This window comes from Pseudorasbora parva, chromosome 4 (genome assembly GCF_024679245.1).
Source record: "Pseudorasbora parva isolate DD20220531a chromosome 4, ASM2467924v1, whole genome shotgun sequence".
NCBI classification, from domain to species: domain Eukaryota; kingdom Metazoa; phylum Chordata; class Actinopteri; order Cypriniformes; family Gobionidae; genus Pseudorasbora; species Pseudorasbora parva.
Window position 1 is genome coordinate 13,876,607 of NC_090175.1, and position 18,745 is coordinate 13,895,351.

At 36.0% G+C, this 18,745-nt stretch overlaps 1 protein-coding gene across 1 annotated transcript; it reads right to left on the reverse strand.

Moving 5' to 3' along the window:
• Positions 1-1,622: 1,622 nt before the first annotated feature.
• Positions 1,623-17,112, reverse strand: caly (calcyon neuron-specific vesicular protein). The gene is made up of 5 exons (XM_067440999.1): positions 16,959-17,112; positions 14,379-14,509; positions 8,211-8,327; positions 7,963-8,076; positions 1,623-3,046 (listed from the first exon to the last, which is right to left on the reverse strand). Exons 2-5 carry the CDS (start codon positions 14,505-14,507, stop codon positions 2,876-2,878), a joined length of 531 nt encoding a protein of 176 aa, XP_067297100.1. The 5' UTR covers positions 14,508-14,509; positions 16,959-17,112; the 3' UTR covers positions 1,623-2,875.
• Positions 17,113-18,745: the final 1,633 nt, after the last annotated feature.

Genomic DNA, 18,745 nt, shown 5'->3' on the forward strand with positions numbered 1-18,745 from the left:
ACCATCCCCAAAGTTGGGAGCATGAAATTTTCAAAAATGTCTTGGTATGCTGAGGTATAAAGAGTTAATTTCACTGGAACTAAGGAGCCAAGCCCAACCCCTGAAAAACAACCCCACACCATAATCCCCCCTCCACTAAACTTTACACTTGATCACACAACTAACAGTTTATCGTGGAATATTTATTAGTGAGGAAATTTCACAAATTGCACAGGCGTCTCCTAGCCTAGGTGCGTGATTTTATACTGTGGCCATGGAAGTGATTATGAATGCAATGATTTGGAGGGGTGTCCTAATACTAATTTTTCTTTTTGTTGATTATTTATGCAAATATGAGTGTTGAGTTCTGTGACACTCAGTGAGTGTTTATGTCATATGTTTGTGTTGTTATGTCTTTAAAAAAAAAAAAATCAAACAAAGATAAACATTTTTTTTTTTTTTTACAAAAAGATTATGAGCACATTTAACAGACAATTATAATGATATACACAGATAAGTAATTTATAATAAATACTGCAATACAACAATTGTCAAGTCACTAAGTTACAGTCTATAAAGTTTAAAATAACTTACATTTTATTTTAGAGCATATACATAAAAAATTCAAAACCTTGATCTCATGAATAACAGCCACTTATTTGTTTATATTTACACTAAAATGTCACAAATATAGTATGCAGTAATTTATTTAAGATTTGTCATTTATGTTTTTCCCTATATAATTGTTTTTTATTCGATTAAATCCTGTTTAGTTAACTTAAGATCTATAAAACTAATCATCAATATTATTGCTTTTTATGATCACAATTGTTAAAAACTACAGTAAGGTCTCAATTGTTAACATTAGTAAATGCATCATGAACAATGAAAAATGTATTCTTACAGTATTAACTTTTGTTAATGATGTTACTTAATAAACACTTTCTATTCATGTTCACAGTGCATTATTGTTAACAGATTCAAACTCTGATCTTAATGTAGTTAAATAGTAAATGTTGATTTTATAACACTACTACTAAAATCTGTAAAATTACACTGTAAAAAAAAAGGCAAATTTTGAACTTTTGCAGTACAATCGACTTGGCTGTATAAGTTACTTCCACTTAAATTATGTTAAACTGACTTTAAAAAATGAGTTACATCTTTAACTAATAAAAACAAGTTTAACATTTAACTTATTTTGATGAGTTAAAACAATGTAAAAACATATGTTGTCATAACTTATTGAACATATAATTTTTTACAGTGTAGGGCACAATGAACTGTATTAATTTGACAGAATTTTCTGTATTTATTTTTTTACTGGTGTTTATCCTGTATTTTTAACTTTATTTTAAGTACTTAATTGTGTTATGTTAGGGTTCCCGTAAAAGATCCATAAAATTACTGGATAAATGTCCAGGTAATGAGCTGCTAGTATTTTTTGTCCGTTATTTTCCAGATTTATTTTTTGCAGTCTTCTTCTTCTACTACTACTACTACATGTTATCCATTCCTGTGAATTTATAGCATCATTGTTATGGAATCGAGGTTGTGGATTTTATGAATAGCAACCTATTCAGCATTAGTCGTCCATATAACTGCAGTTGTAGAAACTCGTATGCAATGACAGAATACAGCGCTGGTGAATACTGAAACCTTTATTGTTATTATCCATTGACAAATATTTGTCACACACAGAAATGACTAATACTGCAGGGTTTATAACTTCACCTGCTGACCCTTACAACCTCAATTCATCCCTCCTGCACCAGTCAAACGAATTAAATAGATACATACATGAATACACAATAGAACTTTACATGGTTATAGCATTTGGAGAGAAAAAAAATACAGATCACAATAGATAAATATAAAGCATAATAAATGAACAAATAAGGGAGGGAAAACGTTTCAAACCGCTATTGTAAGTTTAAACATTCATCTGGGATTCATTTGCTTTAGTACACAAAAGGTCAATCATCTTTATGAGGCGTTATCACATTCTTGAACTTTTCAAAGAATATTTTATAACAATAATTAAACATTTAAATGGCTGCTGGTGCTTAGTGTGTAAATGTTTCGGCACACAAACAAACAAACAGAACAAAAAAGACCTAAAAATAGTTACCATAATTCCAGTTTACATTCAAATAACTTGATTGGCAAATTCTAGGATGGTTCTGAACAAGCCAAGCATGCAGATGTGTATAAAATATACTGTTTGCACCAATCATTTCGTCCTTACGATCAAATGTCAGATCTCATTTAGTAAAATGTAGAAAAAAGAAAGAAAGCAAAACTCCAGTGTAATTGTCTTTTAAATCAGAGACACATTGCTTTAAGACAACAATCAGTAGTTAAGAGTTGATTTAAGGGAAAATACGTTTTTTGGAATGCCTTTTCTTGCCAATGCAATTGTTTCTCAGTTCATTAGAGCACGATTCACCGCCAATGCACAGTTCATTACACTAAGCTAAATGACTTCAAATGAAACCATAAGTGAGAACCAACGTCGCGGAATTACAAGCAGCACGAATAAACCTACAATGCCACAGTGAGACGCGCCATCAAAAAAAAAAAAGTGGCGTGGTGACATTTGAAAAGCACAAGGATCCTAGATTTCTCCTAAACGTGTATGGAGCGTCGTCAGTAGATTTCTGAGAGGCTGAAAGCATGTGTACTGCAGAAGGCTGACAAAGTAGAAACCTAGAAACCCCCACAGGCTTCGCTTTAAAGACATTGGTGTGCGTCACAGTTAATCTAAATAGTTATTCGTATCATATTCCCCATTTTTTTTAACACAAACCCCCTTCAAATGGACTTCACCATTAACATTATCTGGATTCCGTCCTCACAGACCCTTTGTAATGAAAAAACAGTGAGCGGCTCCCGCTTACTTCTCGGGGTGGTTGACCTCGTCCTTCATGACCGGCAGCCAGGGAGGGGACAGCTCGGGGATGTTCTTCTTGGCCTGGTTGAGGTGGGTCATGGCGGTGTACAAGCTGCCCCTGGAGTTCTGCTCGGGGTAGTACATCTCCAGAGCCGCCGGGGTGCAGTGTCTGTGCTGGATTACAAAGTAGACGTTCGCAAATAAAAGGTTAGACGGGAATACATTAACTAGTGTGGAGAAGGTCAGGCAGGTGCTTTAATAAATCAAACATGCAGGGGAATGTCACAGAGCTCTGCATTCCTGTTGATATAGCATCAGTGAATGGGACAAACCGCTGATACACTTCCATTTACACACACACATACTTTTGGGGAAATCAATATTGCATAAGAGGACAAAGTCTTTTTATCGCCTTCTTTTCCAAGACCGCCGAGTTGACGTGAATCCCTGAACATACAACTTAGCACATCGTCTAACAACAACAAAAAAACCTTCAGGAACTACTTATACATTTCTGTACATTAACCATATCTTTAATGCTAAAAAATACTGTTCTTATTATTATTCGTAATAATATAGCTTTCAGCATACTCAATAATGCATAGTACACTGTAAAATGTGTATTTATTTATGTATACGTGTGTGTGTGTGTGTGTGTGTGAACAAGTTTTCTGGATTACATTTTAATGATTTAATAAAAATAAATAAAAATAAATCAATTTGTGTGTTGTGTAATTAAATTTTAGGTGTAAAAAATTAATTTAATTAGCCCTTTAAATCATCTGAAATAAATAAATAAATAAATAAATAAATAATACATATATATACACATACATATATACATATATACATATATATATATATATATATATATATATATATATATATATATATATATATATATATATATATATACACACACATACACACACACACACACACACACACACACACACACACACACACACACACACACACACACACACACACACACACACACATACATACATACATACATATATATATATATATATATATATATATATATATATATATATATAAAATTTTTAATAACTTATTATTATTAATGTTAGTATCACACTGAGATGGGTCATTGACAAATAACGCTTCAAAACGTTTTTTTTTATCCTTTCAAACCTGATGTAATGCATATTTTGAGTCATGAACAATGCGTTTAAACCATAGTTTCAGTTGTTAAATAAGTTGACAGTTTTTATGACAGGCGGTACAACCAAATACTTGTATACACTGTAGTTGTACCACCTGACATGGAAAGTGTACCAACCTACTTGAAATCAGCCATTTTTCCCAGGATTTGAGAGAGACCTACAAACCATTAACCATCATTACCATGTCAATTCATAATAAAAGAGCCAGTCTGCAGTCTGCCACCCTGACATTTGAGAATACTAATTGCTAGACAAATGTTTTCATTGGCATTTGTCTTAAAGTGGTGGGGACCTTGAGCGGCGCTGTGCACATACTTGTGCTGTTTATGGTTTATAAATCCCAATGTGTGTTTGAAGAGGTATACATATCACGTCTGTCTGGTCAGCACAAATGTGTGTGAATTCAGTTATGAAACACAATGGATTGGAGGAGCTTTTCTTTTTTTAAACTTTCCAGTGGTGAAAAAAAGGGGTTGGGGGACATGTCCCACCATGCTTTTCAATTATCTCAAGAGCTTAAAAACTACTGATATTTTTTTTTTTAAAAATGTATTTTTTAAACTTTTTTTTTATTTATTAAGACTTCTTAAGATTTTAAATAGTTTTTTATTCTGTTTATTTATTCGGACAGTTGAACCACCTGACATTTTTGGCGTTTAAGATAAAACATTAAATGATATGTATCTAAAATCTACCAAAATATTTAATTCAAACTCTTTTTTATAGAATAAAGCAATGTCAGTCATGAATTCATCAAATTATTTTAAAAGGAAATAAAGCACTTGGACACACAATAGTGTGTGTGTGTGTGTGTGTGTGTGTGTGTGGTGTAAAATAGCAAGTAAAATCGAAAACATACAAACATTTTAAATACTAATTATCTCCGAAATAAAAAAAGTTAGCATTTTTTGCATATTAACATTTTCAATTACATTTTTTTATTGTCAGTACAATAAAAAAAAAAAAAAAAGTAAACTTAAAAAAAATGCAGCTAAAATGACATTATTTTCATATATAATCTTGAAAATGTTCGTTGCATTGTGGGATACACTGGACTGTGGTCTGGTAAAAATGTTACTTTCTGTAATAGACAATTTTCCTACTGTGCAAAATATTCCTACTTCTATAAAAATTAAAGAGAAGTTTGGCTGTATAATATTCAGATATTTTTGTCGATGTAAAAAAAAAAAAAAAAAAAAAAACAGGAACTAATTAACCACATAATACATCATCTTATTGTGGAATAGACTATTTAAATTTAAAGCAAAAAGAAGAAAGGAACATTCTGAAAGCACAAAAACACCAAAACGAAAACATTCAAAGAGCTTACAGAATGTATAGACTCAATATGGCTCTGACTGACTATTACAATGGAATGCAAACTATGAAAGGTTTATTAGATTTCCAATTTGTAAAACAGATGCTTAGAAGCATAAAGTGACAGTTGAGCAAAGAGTGCTCCCGGTTTACGCATCCCTCACACAACAAAATAATAGAAAATAAGATGTTTTGTGACAGAAAAGCGTCAATCAAGAGAAGTCAACATGCCAAAGCTTCCATAAACCTCATTCCATCTTAACAAGAGGCAATTTTCCTGCTCTTCAAGTTAGCAACGCTACATTAGTGTGGCACGCTAATTACGGCAGTGGTATCTGCATCAAAGCGGAGAGGTGGAAACCCCTGCAGGCCTTAATCACAGTTTAGTCATGGTTAAGACTAATTAAAGACATTCTCACACTCCGCCAAAGCTTTAGATGCTGTCTAAAGTCTGAGGATCGGCAGCTAAGCTTTACTGAGCCGTGAACAAAATATGTTAAACGAACATCACACAAACAAAAGATGCAGTTAATACTTGATCGCTCTTCTCCAAGACCTAGTAAGCTGCGTAGTGCTCATCTTAACAGAAATGGACTTTCATTAGAGGTTAACTTGAAACAGTATCTCTGTGCATCACTCAGGCAATAGGTCCTTTAATAATAATAATATATATATATATATATATATATATATATATATATATATATATATATATATATATATATATATATAAGTGTAGGAATTAGTCATTTTGAAGAAAAAAAAAATTAAAGGTAAAATAATGATTCAATGACTCATCTGAAATTGCATTCTGTCTACATTTGGGGTGAAACGTACTTCCTTACTGTATAAATAGTATGTTCTATTAGGTGATATGGCCAAAAATATTATCATGTTATTTTTTCCTCCATATCTAGGCCCTTATGAAATCCGTTTGTTTTTTCCCCAAATTCATTATGTTTCTGTTTACATTTTTTTGGACTCCATTTTAATGGTTAAAATAAATTTTACTATTCAAAATCATGAAACTCACACAATTTAACTTTAATTTATTACAAGTAAAAACTATTTTTTTAAACCGTTAAGGGCCATATGAAATGCATTTTTTCTTTACAGATTTTTATGGATTCCATTTTAAATTCACAAAAACTATTTATTGATTTAAAAATACCATTTCATTTCTTGGAAAACCCATTTTCTTTTAATTATACAGTGTTTTTGCTGTTTAAAATTTAGACACTATCGCGATTTGATTTAAGTGTACTGACCTGCTTTGATTTATTCATGAAACTACAAATTCCGTGTTAAACGGTAAATTTTAAAGTTTTTATGCCTGGATTCCACGATTCCGTCCGTGTTTTTTTGTTGCGAAAATCACAGGGCCCTACATATAATACAATATCGATTTAGAGCCCATAAATCAAAATGGTCTTTTCCATTTCATTTTTTGCAATTCTGATTTTATGATTTAATACAAATTTATATGAACTTGAACCATTTACTCAAGCTTTTACGTACTTAATGTGATTATGTTCTTAAATGAAAATATAACAATTAATTTACATTGCATTTAAATGTTTTTGTCAGATAATATGCTGCCCAACATAACTCTATAAATGTAAAAACATGGATGAAAACATGTCTTGGTTTTATGAAATTCCTTATAATAATAAGAACATGTTAAGTATACAGTAGTGATACATTTCAGGCATAAAGTTTAGTTTAGCTTCAAGAAATTATTTCGAGGGTTTGTCATGAAGACAATTTATTGTCGTGCTTATATCATTATCGGCGTACATTTGACTGCAATCTCAATATAATGTTGAATATCGCCCAGCCTTATGTTCTTATAGTATGAATATGAGTGGTAGTATGAATAAAATTAGAACATACTATACCCGCCATTATGGCTGGGCGATATAACCAAAATCTCATATCCCAATAAAAATATACCACAATATATAGTACCTTTTCTATAAATTCAATCAATTAATAGTTTATATATATTGACCACATGGAAAGGAATATTACGTTTTTAGTATATAGGCCTTCTAAAAAATTTACTCATTCATATGCGATTATTTTTCTCACTTTACTCTCCTCTTAAAAACACACTACCGCGCGTGAACAACAATATGGAAAACATGGCACTTCAGTGCTCGCGAGCTGTTTTCTGTGACACGAAGCCGCGCCGTTTTGCGAGTTGCGCCGTGTCTCTGACAACGCGCGAGCCCTGAATACAGATCTGCCTATCCGCCATCCTACCAGCATTAATTCAAGAAAGTGTTACAAAAAAAAATGCAAACCACTACTGCAGTGCTGTTGTATTAAAGATAAAAAGAGTTACTGGCAGCTATACCACCATTATGAGATGCTTCCCTCGCCGTGAAAAAGTAGGATACATGCTTGAGGTGAAAATCATGTTGCGATATCATATGGGTGGCAACCACAGGCTAGTGCAGACATTAGCTCAATGAAGTGTGTGATCGGTCATCTACATTTCAGACAAAAGGTTTATAAAGTAGACAACAGATGATCTCTATCAGCATGGACAGAGTTAGCATGTTTGTGCTGTACTGGTACCTGGAGAACGAAGCCCTCAGGGCAGCCGAGCTGATCGTACCACAGCGCTTTATACATGACCAACAGCAGCAGGCACGCCAGGAACGCCAGGGTAATAATAATCAACCCAGTCAGCTGGAAAACAGACACTCACACATGTATTCACGCCTTCCACTTTTATTTATATTCACATTTTTGTATCACAAACAGAGAGACAAATGCAAGCCCCAAGTAGATTGGGCTTTGTGTAGGATGAGTGTGTGCTCTACCTTGAGCTTCTCTGACATCTCGTCATAAAGGTTTATGTTTAGCTTCTTGATGCTGGGAACATACATCTTCCTCTTCTTCTCCTTCAGCTGATACTCTGTTGTGGTTTTCACAATCACCTACAGAGCCAGAGAGAAAGAATGAACTATTAAAAAACGATCAACACAATGAACAAAGTAAGAGCGGGCTGGGAAGAAACCACAAGAATGCATTAGAAAGCCTAATGGAAAAGTAGCTGTGTTTTTGAATGTCACAGATGGTTTCTAGCTGGTCACCCAGCTGTCGTGTTCCAAAAGACATCTCGACTATGTTAAGGTGGGTTGAGATTGTCTGCCATCTTGTGACTGACACACATCGAGTCGGAAAAATATATTTGGAAAGCCAAAGCAGTCAACATTACATCCTTATTTGCTCTTAAAGGGGGGGTGAAACACTCAGTTTCAGTCAATCTCATGTCAATCTTGAGTACCTATAGAGTAGTATTGCATCCTTCATATCTCCGAAAAGTCTTTAGTTTTATTATATTTATAAAAGAAATATGGGCTGTACCGAGTCTTTCCGGAAAAAAACGAGCGACTGGAGGCGTATCGTGTGGGCGGAGCTAAAGAATGACGAGCGCAAAGCGGTGACGTCCTCAAGCGTGGAGAAACCCATGGCTATCGATCTCAGCTAATAGATATATGATCCAGAATCATTCGGAGGCTGAAATAAATTGAACAGGAGAAACAGCAACAGCAGGACGTCCGTCTCTGTGGTATGGACTGTATTTAGTGGCCTGTCAACATTTGTGTGTCTTTACTCGCAGTTTATGAGGACATGATTCGGTTTATGGACTATTGTATGCGACTAAACCTTAGCAGTAGCAAGCAAAACGGTTTTGCACATCAGACTAGTGTAACATTATACAGAGAACAACAATGGAGTCCGTTAGCGCATTTGAATGACGAAGCACGCGATCGTGTCGTTCAGGGGCGTAGCCATCTTTTCAGAAGTGAGGGGGACAGAAATGTCGTAATACCATTTTTTTTTTTTTTTGGACCAATATAATTTATCGCATCTCTTGCTTTTAATTGGGCAAGATATCAAATACACTGCTGAACAATAACCAATAATTAATATCTATAATATTATTCTCCTATTCTCCTTTTTTTTGTGCCAATTTTATGATTGGTTTATATACTACAAACACTTCTGCATTAAGACTCCATAGATTTTATGCAATGTAAAAAAATATATATATATTCTGATGTAACTCATCTGTTCTCTATGTGAATATATATTAAAGTGTGATTTATTCCTGTGATCAAAGCTGAATTTATCATCATTACTCCAGTCTTCAGTGATCCTTCACTAATCATTCCCATATGAGGATCTGATGATCAACACACATTTAGGATTATTATCAGTTGTGCTGCTCATGGTGATGCTTAATTTTCTAAACATTTGTGGTAAAATTAAAAAAGAGAGAAATTAATACTTTTATTGATCAGACATGCATTAAATTGATCACAAGTGATATTTTTAATATTACAAATTAGATAATTTATTTAATAAATGGAAATAAATGCTGTCCATTGAACTTTCTATTCATTAAAGAATCCTGAAAAATAACATGTAGGCTATCATGATTTCCACAACATTTTGGGAACTGTTTTCAACACAGATAATAATCATAAATGTTTCTTGATTATGAAATCCTCATCTGAGAATGATTAGTGATCATGTGACACTGAAGACTGGAGTAATGATGATAAATTCAGCTTTGATCACAGGAATAAATTACTATATATTCACATAGGGAAAAAAAGCGGTTTTAATTTGTAATAATGTTCAAAATATTACTGTTTTAACTATTTTCGATTACATAAATGCAGCCGTGGTGAGCAGAATACTAAACATTAAAAAAGCTGCATTATTCATATGATACTTTATTGTCAATAAATAGCCTACATTGAGATGACTTAAAAAACACACATAAAGCATATATTGTCGCACTCGTCTGATTGTCGTCGTCACGTTTCATCACTCATAACGATTGTTTTCCTTCAGCTGCAGCTCCAGCGTGACTGGGTATTTACTCTACGAATCCACTTTTGGACTTTCTATGAGAGCGCCCTCCTCATATTAAGATTCGGAAAAAATTACAGGTCATGCATAGATAATTTTTTGTCTCTGAATTTAAATCTTGATTAATTCACATTGGTTTCTATGTAAATACACTTGCCCCTGACCTCAAGAAGCGCGCTATCAACCGAGTTTAGAGAAGGCAGTCGTTAGCGTCCCTGTTAACTTGTCCGCCCCCGCACAGGGTAACACCGGTTCGAATCCCGCTCGGCGCGGGTCGACTAGGATCGGTGAGACCCAGTAAAAGTGCGGGGGACGAAAATACATTTTATTAAAAGTGAAGGGGACACGTCCCCCGCGTCCCCCGCGTAATCTACGCCCATGGTGTCGTTTACTGATGTTTACTCACGCGACGAGCCAACAGCACAGACATTTGAAGCAGATTTACTCACCGGCTGCTTCCAAAGCAGGACCGAACCTTTATCGCTGGGACCGCTCCGTCAAAAACACACTTCTTTGGTATGATTTGGTAAAGTCCTGACAGCAGTGAACGGTGGAGATCCACTTTGCGACGCGACTGAAGTGATGTTGTGAAGCTTCCCGTCATTTCTGCGTTCAAACCGGTTCAAATGCAGCGCTGCCTTCCCGGAATGCTGTGCTGAAGCGTTGAAGTCGCTCGACGTCACTCATAGGAAAAAAGTGGAGCGCAGCGTGGAGTGTTTATGGGCGTGCATTTCCTCTCTCGCTTTAGTCACGCGCGCGCGCACCCTACCGGGAGAAGAGCCCGTACGGCCCATACAAGGACCTTCCGCTCTGTTCACGTCAAGCCGAGCCATACTCGAAAAAAACTCTCCGAAACTTGTGAGAAACCGGAAGGAGTAATTTCAACACAGAAATACTCCATCAAACGTCCAACATTCGTTTTTGAAACTTTGTCTATGTTTAGGATGGGAATCCAAGTCTTTAACAGTGTAAAAAGCTCAGTATGCATGAAACAGCATTTCACCCCCACTTTAAGGAAGTAGGGCTGCACGGTATAATGATTTGGCATCGATATCACGATGGACGCATCCACGAAAGTCACGTTGCAGGATGTGCGATGTCAAGTATAGGGAATCGGGATTGTATGATCTGTACAGACCAGGGACCACCGTTCGAAAAAACCCCAATTGATTTTCAGTTTAATTGCAAGGTTTTACCATCATTGAGGAAAGTCTATTAGGTCCTATCAACTTGAACATTCAAGCGATTTTAAACTGTGTGTTCTCTTCCGCATCTGTTTGTGCTTAAGAGGACACATGCATGCAAAATGATGTCAAAATGTCACTTATGGCTTACAGGAATGTAAACAAATGAGACAGAAAATGGATCTGTGCATTTAGTCTTAAAGTGACAGCAGCCTAACATACCCACTGCGGTCTATGTCAATAACCCTTAAATGCATGAACGTTTCGCCAATCATTATTACATATTCAGGTCTATATCGAACATGGATATAACATGTGATAATATAAAACTCTCCTGACGTTAGAGTAACAGTTACAGAAGAATAAAATAAAGCATATTTTGTTGCTTTATGGAGCTTGGAAGGGTTCAGTTTGAGCAGATGTTTTATCATCATCATCATCATCATCATCAGAGCTCATTTCCCAGTGCATTCAGCATCTGGCTCATATCGTTGTGATAATCACTTCATTATCGTGTATCACATTGTAGAATAAAGGTGAATTGCAATTAATTCAGTCATCAAATATTCGATTATTGTTGTGCAGAAAAAACACCTTGACCTCGGGTCATTGGAGACACTAAACGATTAAAAAAAAAATCTATATTGAGTAATACTAACAAGGTTGATGTCTAATTTTTAAAAAATGAATGAGGAGGAGGGTAGTGAATTACGCCCTGGCTCACTAAAGACCTGCGTTTAAGGGTTAATGTTAACCAAACAACAAAATACAAAAAGAAAAGCACTTTTGGTCACTTTAACAAATAATAATTTGATTTAATTTAGATGATGCAGTATTACTTAACATTTAATTATTACATTTCTGTACTTGATTACATTTTACATTTACATTTATGCATTTGGCAGACGCTTTTATCCAAAGCGACTTACATTGCATTCAAGGTACACGTTTTATATTATTGTCACTTCTTGTCTTGTCGGACACCACTACTAGTCGGATTACTATTAGACCTACATGAAAACAACCGTTTATTTAATTTGTATCTTTATTCATGCTTGTAATTACGCAGATTAACTCCCCTACAAAAACCACCTCAATCATACTTGAACGAGTCATTCTTTCCAAATAAAGCTATTCAAGTCAACTGGTGAAACTGTTTTCATATTGCAATATTTAAAATCGCAATCGTTTTTTTTATTTTTTATTCTTTAATATAACAGCCCTAAAATGAAGTCAAATTTAGGATTAATTCATTTAAGTGGATGAGCTCAATTTTACATGGATTTATTTCTACATTCACTCCCTAAAATCTAAAGCAGTAAAGACTATGTATTACAATAGTACCAACTTGGACTCGCGACATTTCTTTGTGCACGCTTCATGCCACTTTCGAAAGGGAAATATCCAGTGTATCGCTTAAAATCTGTTTCATTACAGTTGCAGTTCGGACATGAAATGTCCGGCTAGCGCCTCTATCAGTTAGCACCCTGACTACACCCTACTCTAAACCTAACCGGTACCGCTAGCAAATGTGAGATAAAATGCATTTGCTGAAGCTACCGTGCCATTTTAGCTTGATTCCACAAGCCGCGTGTCCTCAAGCGTTACATGTGTTCAACTATACCAGTTGAGCTTCAGAGCCAGTTTACTACATCAGAAAGGCCATTAATATGGAGCTGGTAATGTATCAACATGCATTAGTTTATAAATCATGCACAAAGGTATTTAGTGTTTTGAGGTCTTAACATATTATTGCGCAAGGAACCATGTTAAAATAAGTCTTTATAAACCAATAATCAGCACCTTTAATTGTGACTTGTGTGAATAAAAATCATTGGTGTTTTACTGCCACTAGTGTTCATTTCAGCAGGAAACTGACGTGAATTGTATATATGTAAGTTTTTGGAATTTCACAAAAATGTTGGCAGGGGCCAGACCCACATCAAGATGTTCGGTCTGGAAACTCACCATTGACAGGGCTCAATCCGAGGGGCGGGATAAACGGTTGTCTTTCAAACTCCCTCTGCACGAAATAGGATAGCGCTACACCAACCAGAGCAACGAAGGTGAAGCGGAGCTGATAGATTAAACTTTCGCCGTATCCGGTCGGCAAAACTCGAACACATCTTCCCTTTTAAAGAATGGCTTCAGTGCCGTTCTTTGTTCTTTTCTCAGAGAAAAGCTTAACTCCAAGTCTTCCAGAGTTGCGGTCAAAGCTGATTCGAAAGACCGCCGCCGTTCGCCAGTTTCTGTGTTTACTAGAAGCACGCAAACGCAACTCTGCCGTCACTAGGTTAAGCCCCGCCCACCTACTCTATACACGATGTGATTGGCCTGACCAGAGTCTGGTATTTACAGCTTTGAAGTGTATTGAGAGTTGCTAGACGACACTCGCGGCAGATTAGATTTGCTGCCGCTAGGGTGCGTCTAGATTTCTAGGCTAGGCAGAGGCAGATTTTTCCAGTGACACACAGGATGTTACTTCAGCACATAAAAAATGCAGAGAGCAGGCTCCTAATACCATATCATTTGTCATCTTTTAGATGAGTCATTGCAAAGTTAAATCCAAACTCTGCTGTGCGTTTCCACCCGTTGCACTTGCCTCCTACAGAGCTAAGAATAGATACAAGCCATCTGTGAGAGTCCAGGCATGAGCGTGTGTGCCTTTGCAAAGCCTTTTCGGTGACAAAGTGTATCATACTCGTTGACAATGAATCTTGATGGTGCCACATGAATTCTCTCTTTCATGCCAGGCTATCCGCTAGGATCTAACGGGGTGGTTTCTAGCGTGTATTTGATGGTATCAGCGATATGTCTGCCGGTCCACCTCTGGTCTCCTATGACAATCTTCCCCTTAAAGAAGTTCTAGGCAGAGTAATGAATAACAGAGGTGCTCTCCAACGCATGAATGGTAATTACCTTATCAGGGAAAGGCTGCTGTAACTGGCCGACCTCCAGAGGAGTGATGAGGGGGATGTTGTCGAAACCATCCTCGACCGACTGCTGTCTCGTCACCTTTTCCGACAGGTTACTGCCTAGTTTCACCATATCTGAAGCAAAGACGCACAATATTTCCAAATTAACCCCAAAATGTACAGAACTGAACACTTAAAGGGTTAGTTAACCCAATTGAAATTGATGACATTAATGAAAGATCGATCAATGATTCGGATCACCAATGTCACGTGATTTCAGCAGTTTGGCACGCGATCCGAATCATTGATCGATACACTGATTCACAACCGTTTGAATCTTTATTTGAGGATTGAACACAAACGCAGAAGAGAAGACGATGCTGAATAAAATCGTAGTTTGTGTTATTTTTGGACCAAAAGGTATTTTTGATGCTTCAAGAGATTCTAATGAACCAACTGATGTCACATATGGACTACTTTGATGATGCTTTTATTCCCTTTCTGGACATGGACAGTATAGTGTGCATACACTTGCATACGCTCTCGGACTAAATATAATATAAAATATCTTAAACTGTGTTCTGAAGATGAACGAAGGTCTTACGGGTGAGGAACGACATTAGGGTGAGTCATTAATAACATCAATTCCATTTTTGTGTGAACTAACCCTTTAAAGCACACTATTTTGTTGGCATTAGCTTCCTATTTTTCATTACATTACCTTTGGACACTAATTGCACCATTTTTCCTTCCATAGCATCATTTACCTGAGAGGATTTGTATGTGATTTTACTGCATCTGTTGTTGGTTGATGTTTTCCGTTTAGCATTAGTTAGTCATTGCATATCTCTCCATTAAGTCTGTGTCTGCGGGGTCGGCTGTTGGAGTTCTGTGATGTTGTTACTCAGTTACTGTGAATCTCTCATGTCATGTCATTATGACTCAGAGCGCTTGCAAATGTGCTAATTCACCAACACACACTCTCACACGTCTTACTCATTAGCCGACTGAGGAAAACTACCGCTCTCTCTCTCATTATCTTCTATCCTAATAGCCTATTATAGAGTTCTCTACAGAATGCAAAACACAAACACAATAATCACCAGTGATAGACGGAAACATCAGTCCATTTTCCGCGTTGGCCAATAAAACACTAGCTTGACTGATTCGATTTAATAGCAATTTTAATTTAAAATTGAGTGTGGAAATTTGTTTTCCCACAGTAGCTATATTATGTTTTAAAGACACAATGTCATTTTTTCGCAGCTAGAGGTCACTTATTCGAAGCAAAGGAGTAGCTTGATGATGCCTGGATTTCACAGAGCTTTTATGCCACAGTCACAGCTTCCGTTCATGCGTATGTGGGGTAACGCAGCTCTGTTTTATCATTTTAGACACATTATTTGAGTGTGTTAGGCTTCTATGAGACACTTATTCACACTGCAGTGAGGTAGATCTACATCAAGTCATGGTAAAAAACTAAAAACATGATACTCATGATACCAACCAAGAAAAACAGATTTACACAATAAGACTAACTGTGTTGAGCTTTATAACAAAGATTCATTTTCTGCCGATAAATGCATCCAAACAGTTGCTCACCTGTATAATAAAACAATCAATGAATACTTAAAGCATCTTTGGTGTGTCCATTGTTTCTACAAAATAAAAAACTTTAAATCGAGGGTAACGGCTGTGATGTCATTGATAGGCGTCACGTGGACATGGTCTGTGGCCTGGTTAAAATTGCTTATTTCGCTAGATTTAAACATTCTTGGAAACATTTGGTGTTGATAATGTACACAAGTCAACTAAATCTATAACATGGTTCTAGTTGGATTTTCCAAAAATCTTACATATTATGCCTTTAATATCATATATAAATAATTTGTCATATTTAAAATAATAGACGGTCTAAGTAGGCTGCATAATTCATCACTGTTAAAAAAAAAAACATTATTTATTCATTATTTTTTTTAGACAATGGATGTTTGCTGTTCTGACACACAATCACTTCACGTGAAGCAGGCCTCGAAATAGGCGTATTTTATGGCTCTTCCACATGAACACCTTATTGGCTCTATCAAGGTTATCCGAGAAGCCCAACACAACCTCAGTGTGTGTGTGTGTGTGTGTGTGTCATCACCTGCGGTGTTTCTGAAACAATGTTTGAGTATGAGCACGGACAATACACTGAAAAGCTAGTCAAATCATTAACGTTGTAATCGACGATATAGCATACAACCAGGACAGAAACGGAAGCGTAAACGCGATTTGTAATTCATCACACGCATCATGCGCTCATAATGGCCCGTCATTACGCAACAGCTGCGCGTACACCGAGATACTATACGTTTAAAAAATGACGGATGTTGTTTTTTTTTTTCATTCTTACGATGCACTTCAATAATTTTTGATTGGGAAAATATAATTAACGGAATCAATTCTGTGTTTCCTACCGTTTTTGTCTATATTATCCGCTGCCCAGAGGTTTAACCTGCGAAATGGACATCGAATAATAGCCTACACACAAACATTTGTTATTAGTCGGGAATGAATAATGAAATGAAACAGAGATACTTACTGCGTTCCCTGCTGTTTTCTTGCTGATGCTGATGCTGACGGAGCTACTGGCTGTTATTATGTCGGTGTGTGTGTGAGCGCGCGCGCGTGTGAACCTCTGAAGCGCGTCCGCTGCCGTCGCTGCTGTATGATGTCAGCTGCAGCGCAGAAGATAACTGGCTGATCAATGTGACAAATTCCATTTTTTACACATATCACAATTAGTTTGAGCGTCTGTGGGGATGATTTATGTTATGAAATGGCAGTAGCCTAACATTTTCAGCCCTTGGGGTTTACGCGGATAAAAAAGTGGTTTTAAAGCAAGTTCTTTTTTTAACTAAATTATTTTATTCAATTATCAAATGTAACAATATGTATAAAATTTGACTCAAAGTGGGAATCGTTTAGTAGACTATAACTATTTTATTTTACGTCTCATCAAGCACATTTCTTTCATAAGTTGGCCTATAGGAACGTTTTAAATGTTTTACATTTATTTTTCCAATGAATAATTAATTTATACATAATATTTGTTGGCCAAAGTGGTAGTTTAGGCTTGAAGTTCGTGATACGAATGTGAACACCAAGACTTACAATGCGAGAAAATATTCAAAGAGCATCAATCTATTAAAATCCCTATAATGTGAACACAGATAATAAAACAGTATATTAGTCAGTCATTTTGATTAGGTTAAAAGGTGATTTGATAACGTTTTTAATTTATGGCCCACCCACAATTGGTCTGGCCCATCCAAAACTGGAACCCTGGCGCCGTGGCTGATGTGAAGATCTAGACATTGTTCTGTGAAAAAAGAGAAACACTACTGTAATTAGAATAGCATATGCTTTTAATCCCATACTTGTCATATAGAATTTTGCTGAGATTGTGATTGTTGTGATAATCTCGAGTATGCAGGACACATGCTGTGGATTTACCAAACGTTATTAATTTATCATGCCATCTCTCTCATCTATTCGTGTCAGTTTAATCGTCGAAATATAGCTTGATTTTTTGTTTTTTTTAGCTTAGTCGTAATTTTATTTTAGCAGCATATGCATACTTTATTAAATTGTTCTCAATTAATGTATTTTTTTCTGTACTACATGCAGCAAAACTATAAACTCAGGCTAGCAGACCAAAATAGTTTGCAGTAATAAGCAACATTGCCACCTAGTGTCGTTTTTTAAACGATACTTTAAAGGGTTGGTTCACCCAAAAATGAAATTGATGTCATTAATGACTCACCCTAATGTTGTTCTTCACCCGTAAGACCTCCGTTCATCTTAGGAACACAGTTTAAGATATTTTATATTTTAGTTTCAGAGCATATCCAGTATATATGCCCACTTTACTGTCCATGTCCAGAAGGTGGTCTACGCTTGTTTGCATTTGCTTTTATCCAAAGCGATATACGTTGCATTCAAGGTACACATTTTACATTTTTGTCAATTCTTGCTTTCCCTGGGAATCGAACCCATGACCTTGGCGTTGCTAATGCCATGCTCTACTCATTGAGCTACAGGAAAGACCTTGTTTGGTGCGCTTTTGGTGCGCAACCTAGTGCGATGGCTGCTTTCAGACCTGACCAAGCCAACCGCACCAAAGAGGGAAACGAACTCTAGCACGATTCAACTGAACTAAATGAGGCAGGTGTGAAAGCACAAACATCATCAAAGTAGTCCATATGTGACATCAGTTAGTTGATTAGAATCTCTTGAAGCATCGAAAATAAATTTTTGTCCAAAAATATAATATTTTATATATTATTCAGCGTTGTCTTCTCTTCGTTGTTCCTCCAAAAAGATTCA

Excerpts from the sequence above, each read along its gene's own strand:
- caly (XM_067440999.1), bottom strand. The coding sequence starts at position 14,507 with ATGGTGAAACTAGGCAGTAACCTGTCGGAAAAGGTGACGAGACAGCAG. Across the intron at positions 8,077-8,210 it reads AGATGTCAGAGAAGCTCAAG|CTGACTGGGTTGATTATTAT; the intron begins GTAGAGCACACA and ends TCTGTTTTCCAG. Across the intron at positions 3,047-7,962 it reads CTGAGGGCTTCGTTCTCCAG|CACAGACACTGCACCCCGGC; the intron begins GTACCAGTACAG and ends TTTGTAATCCAG.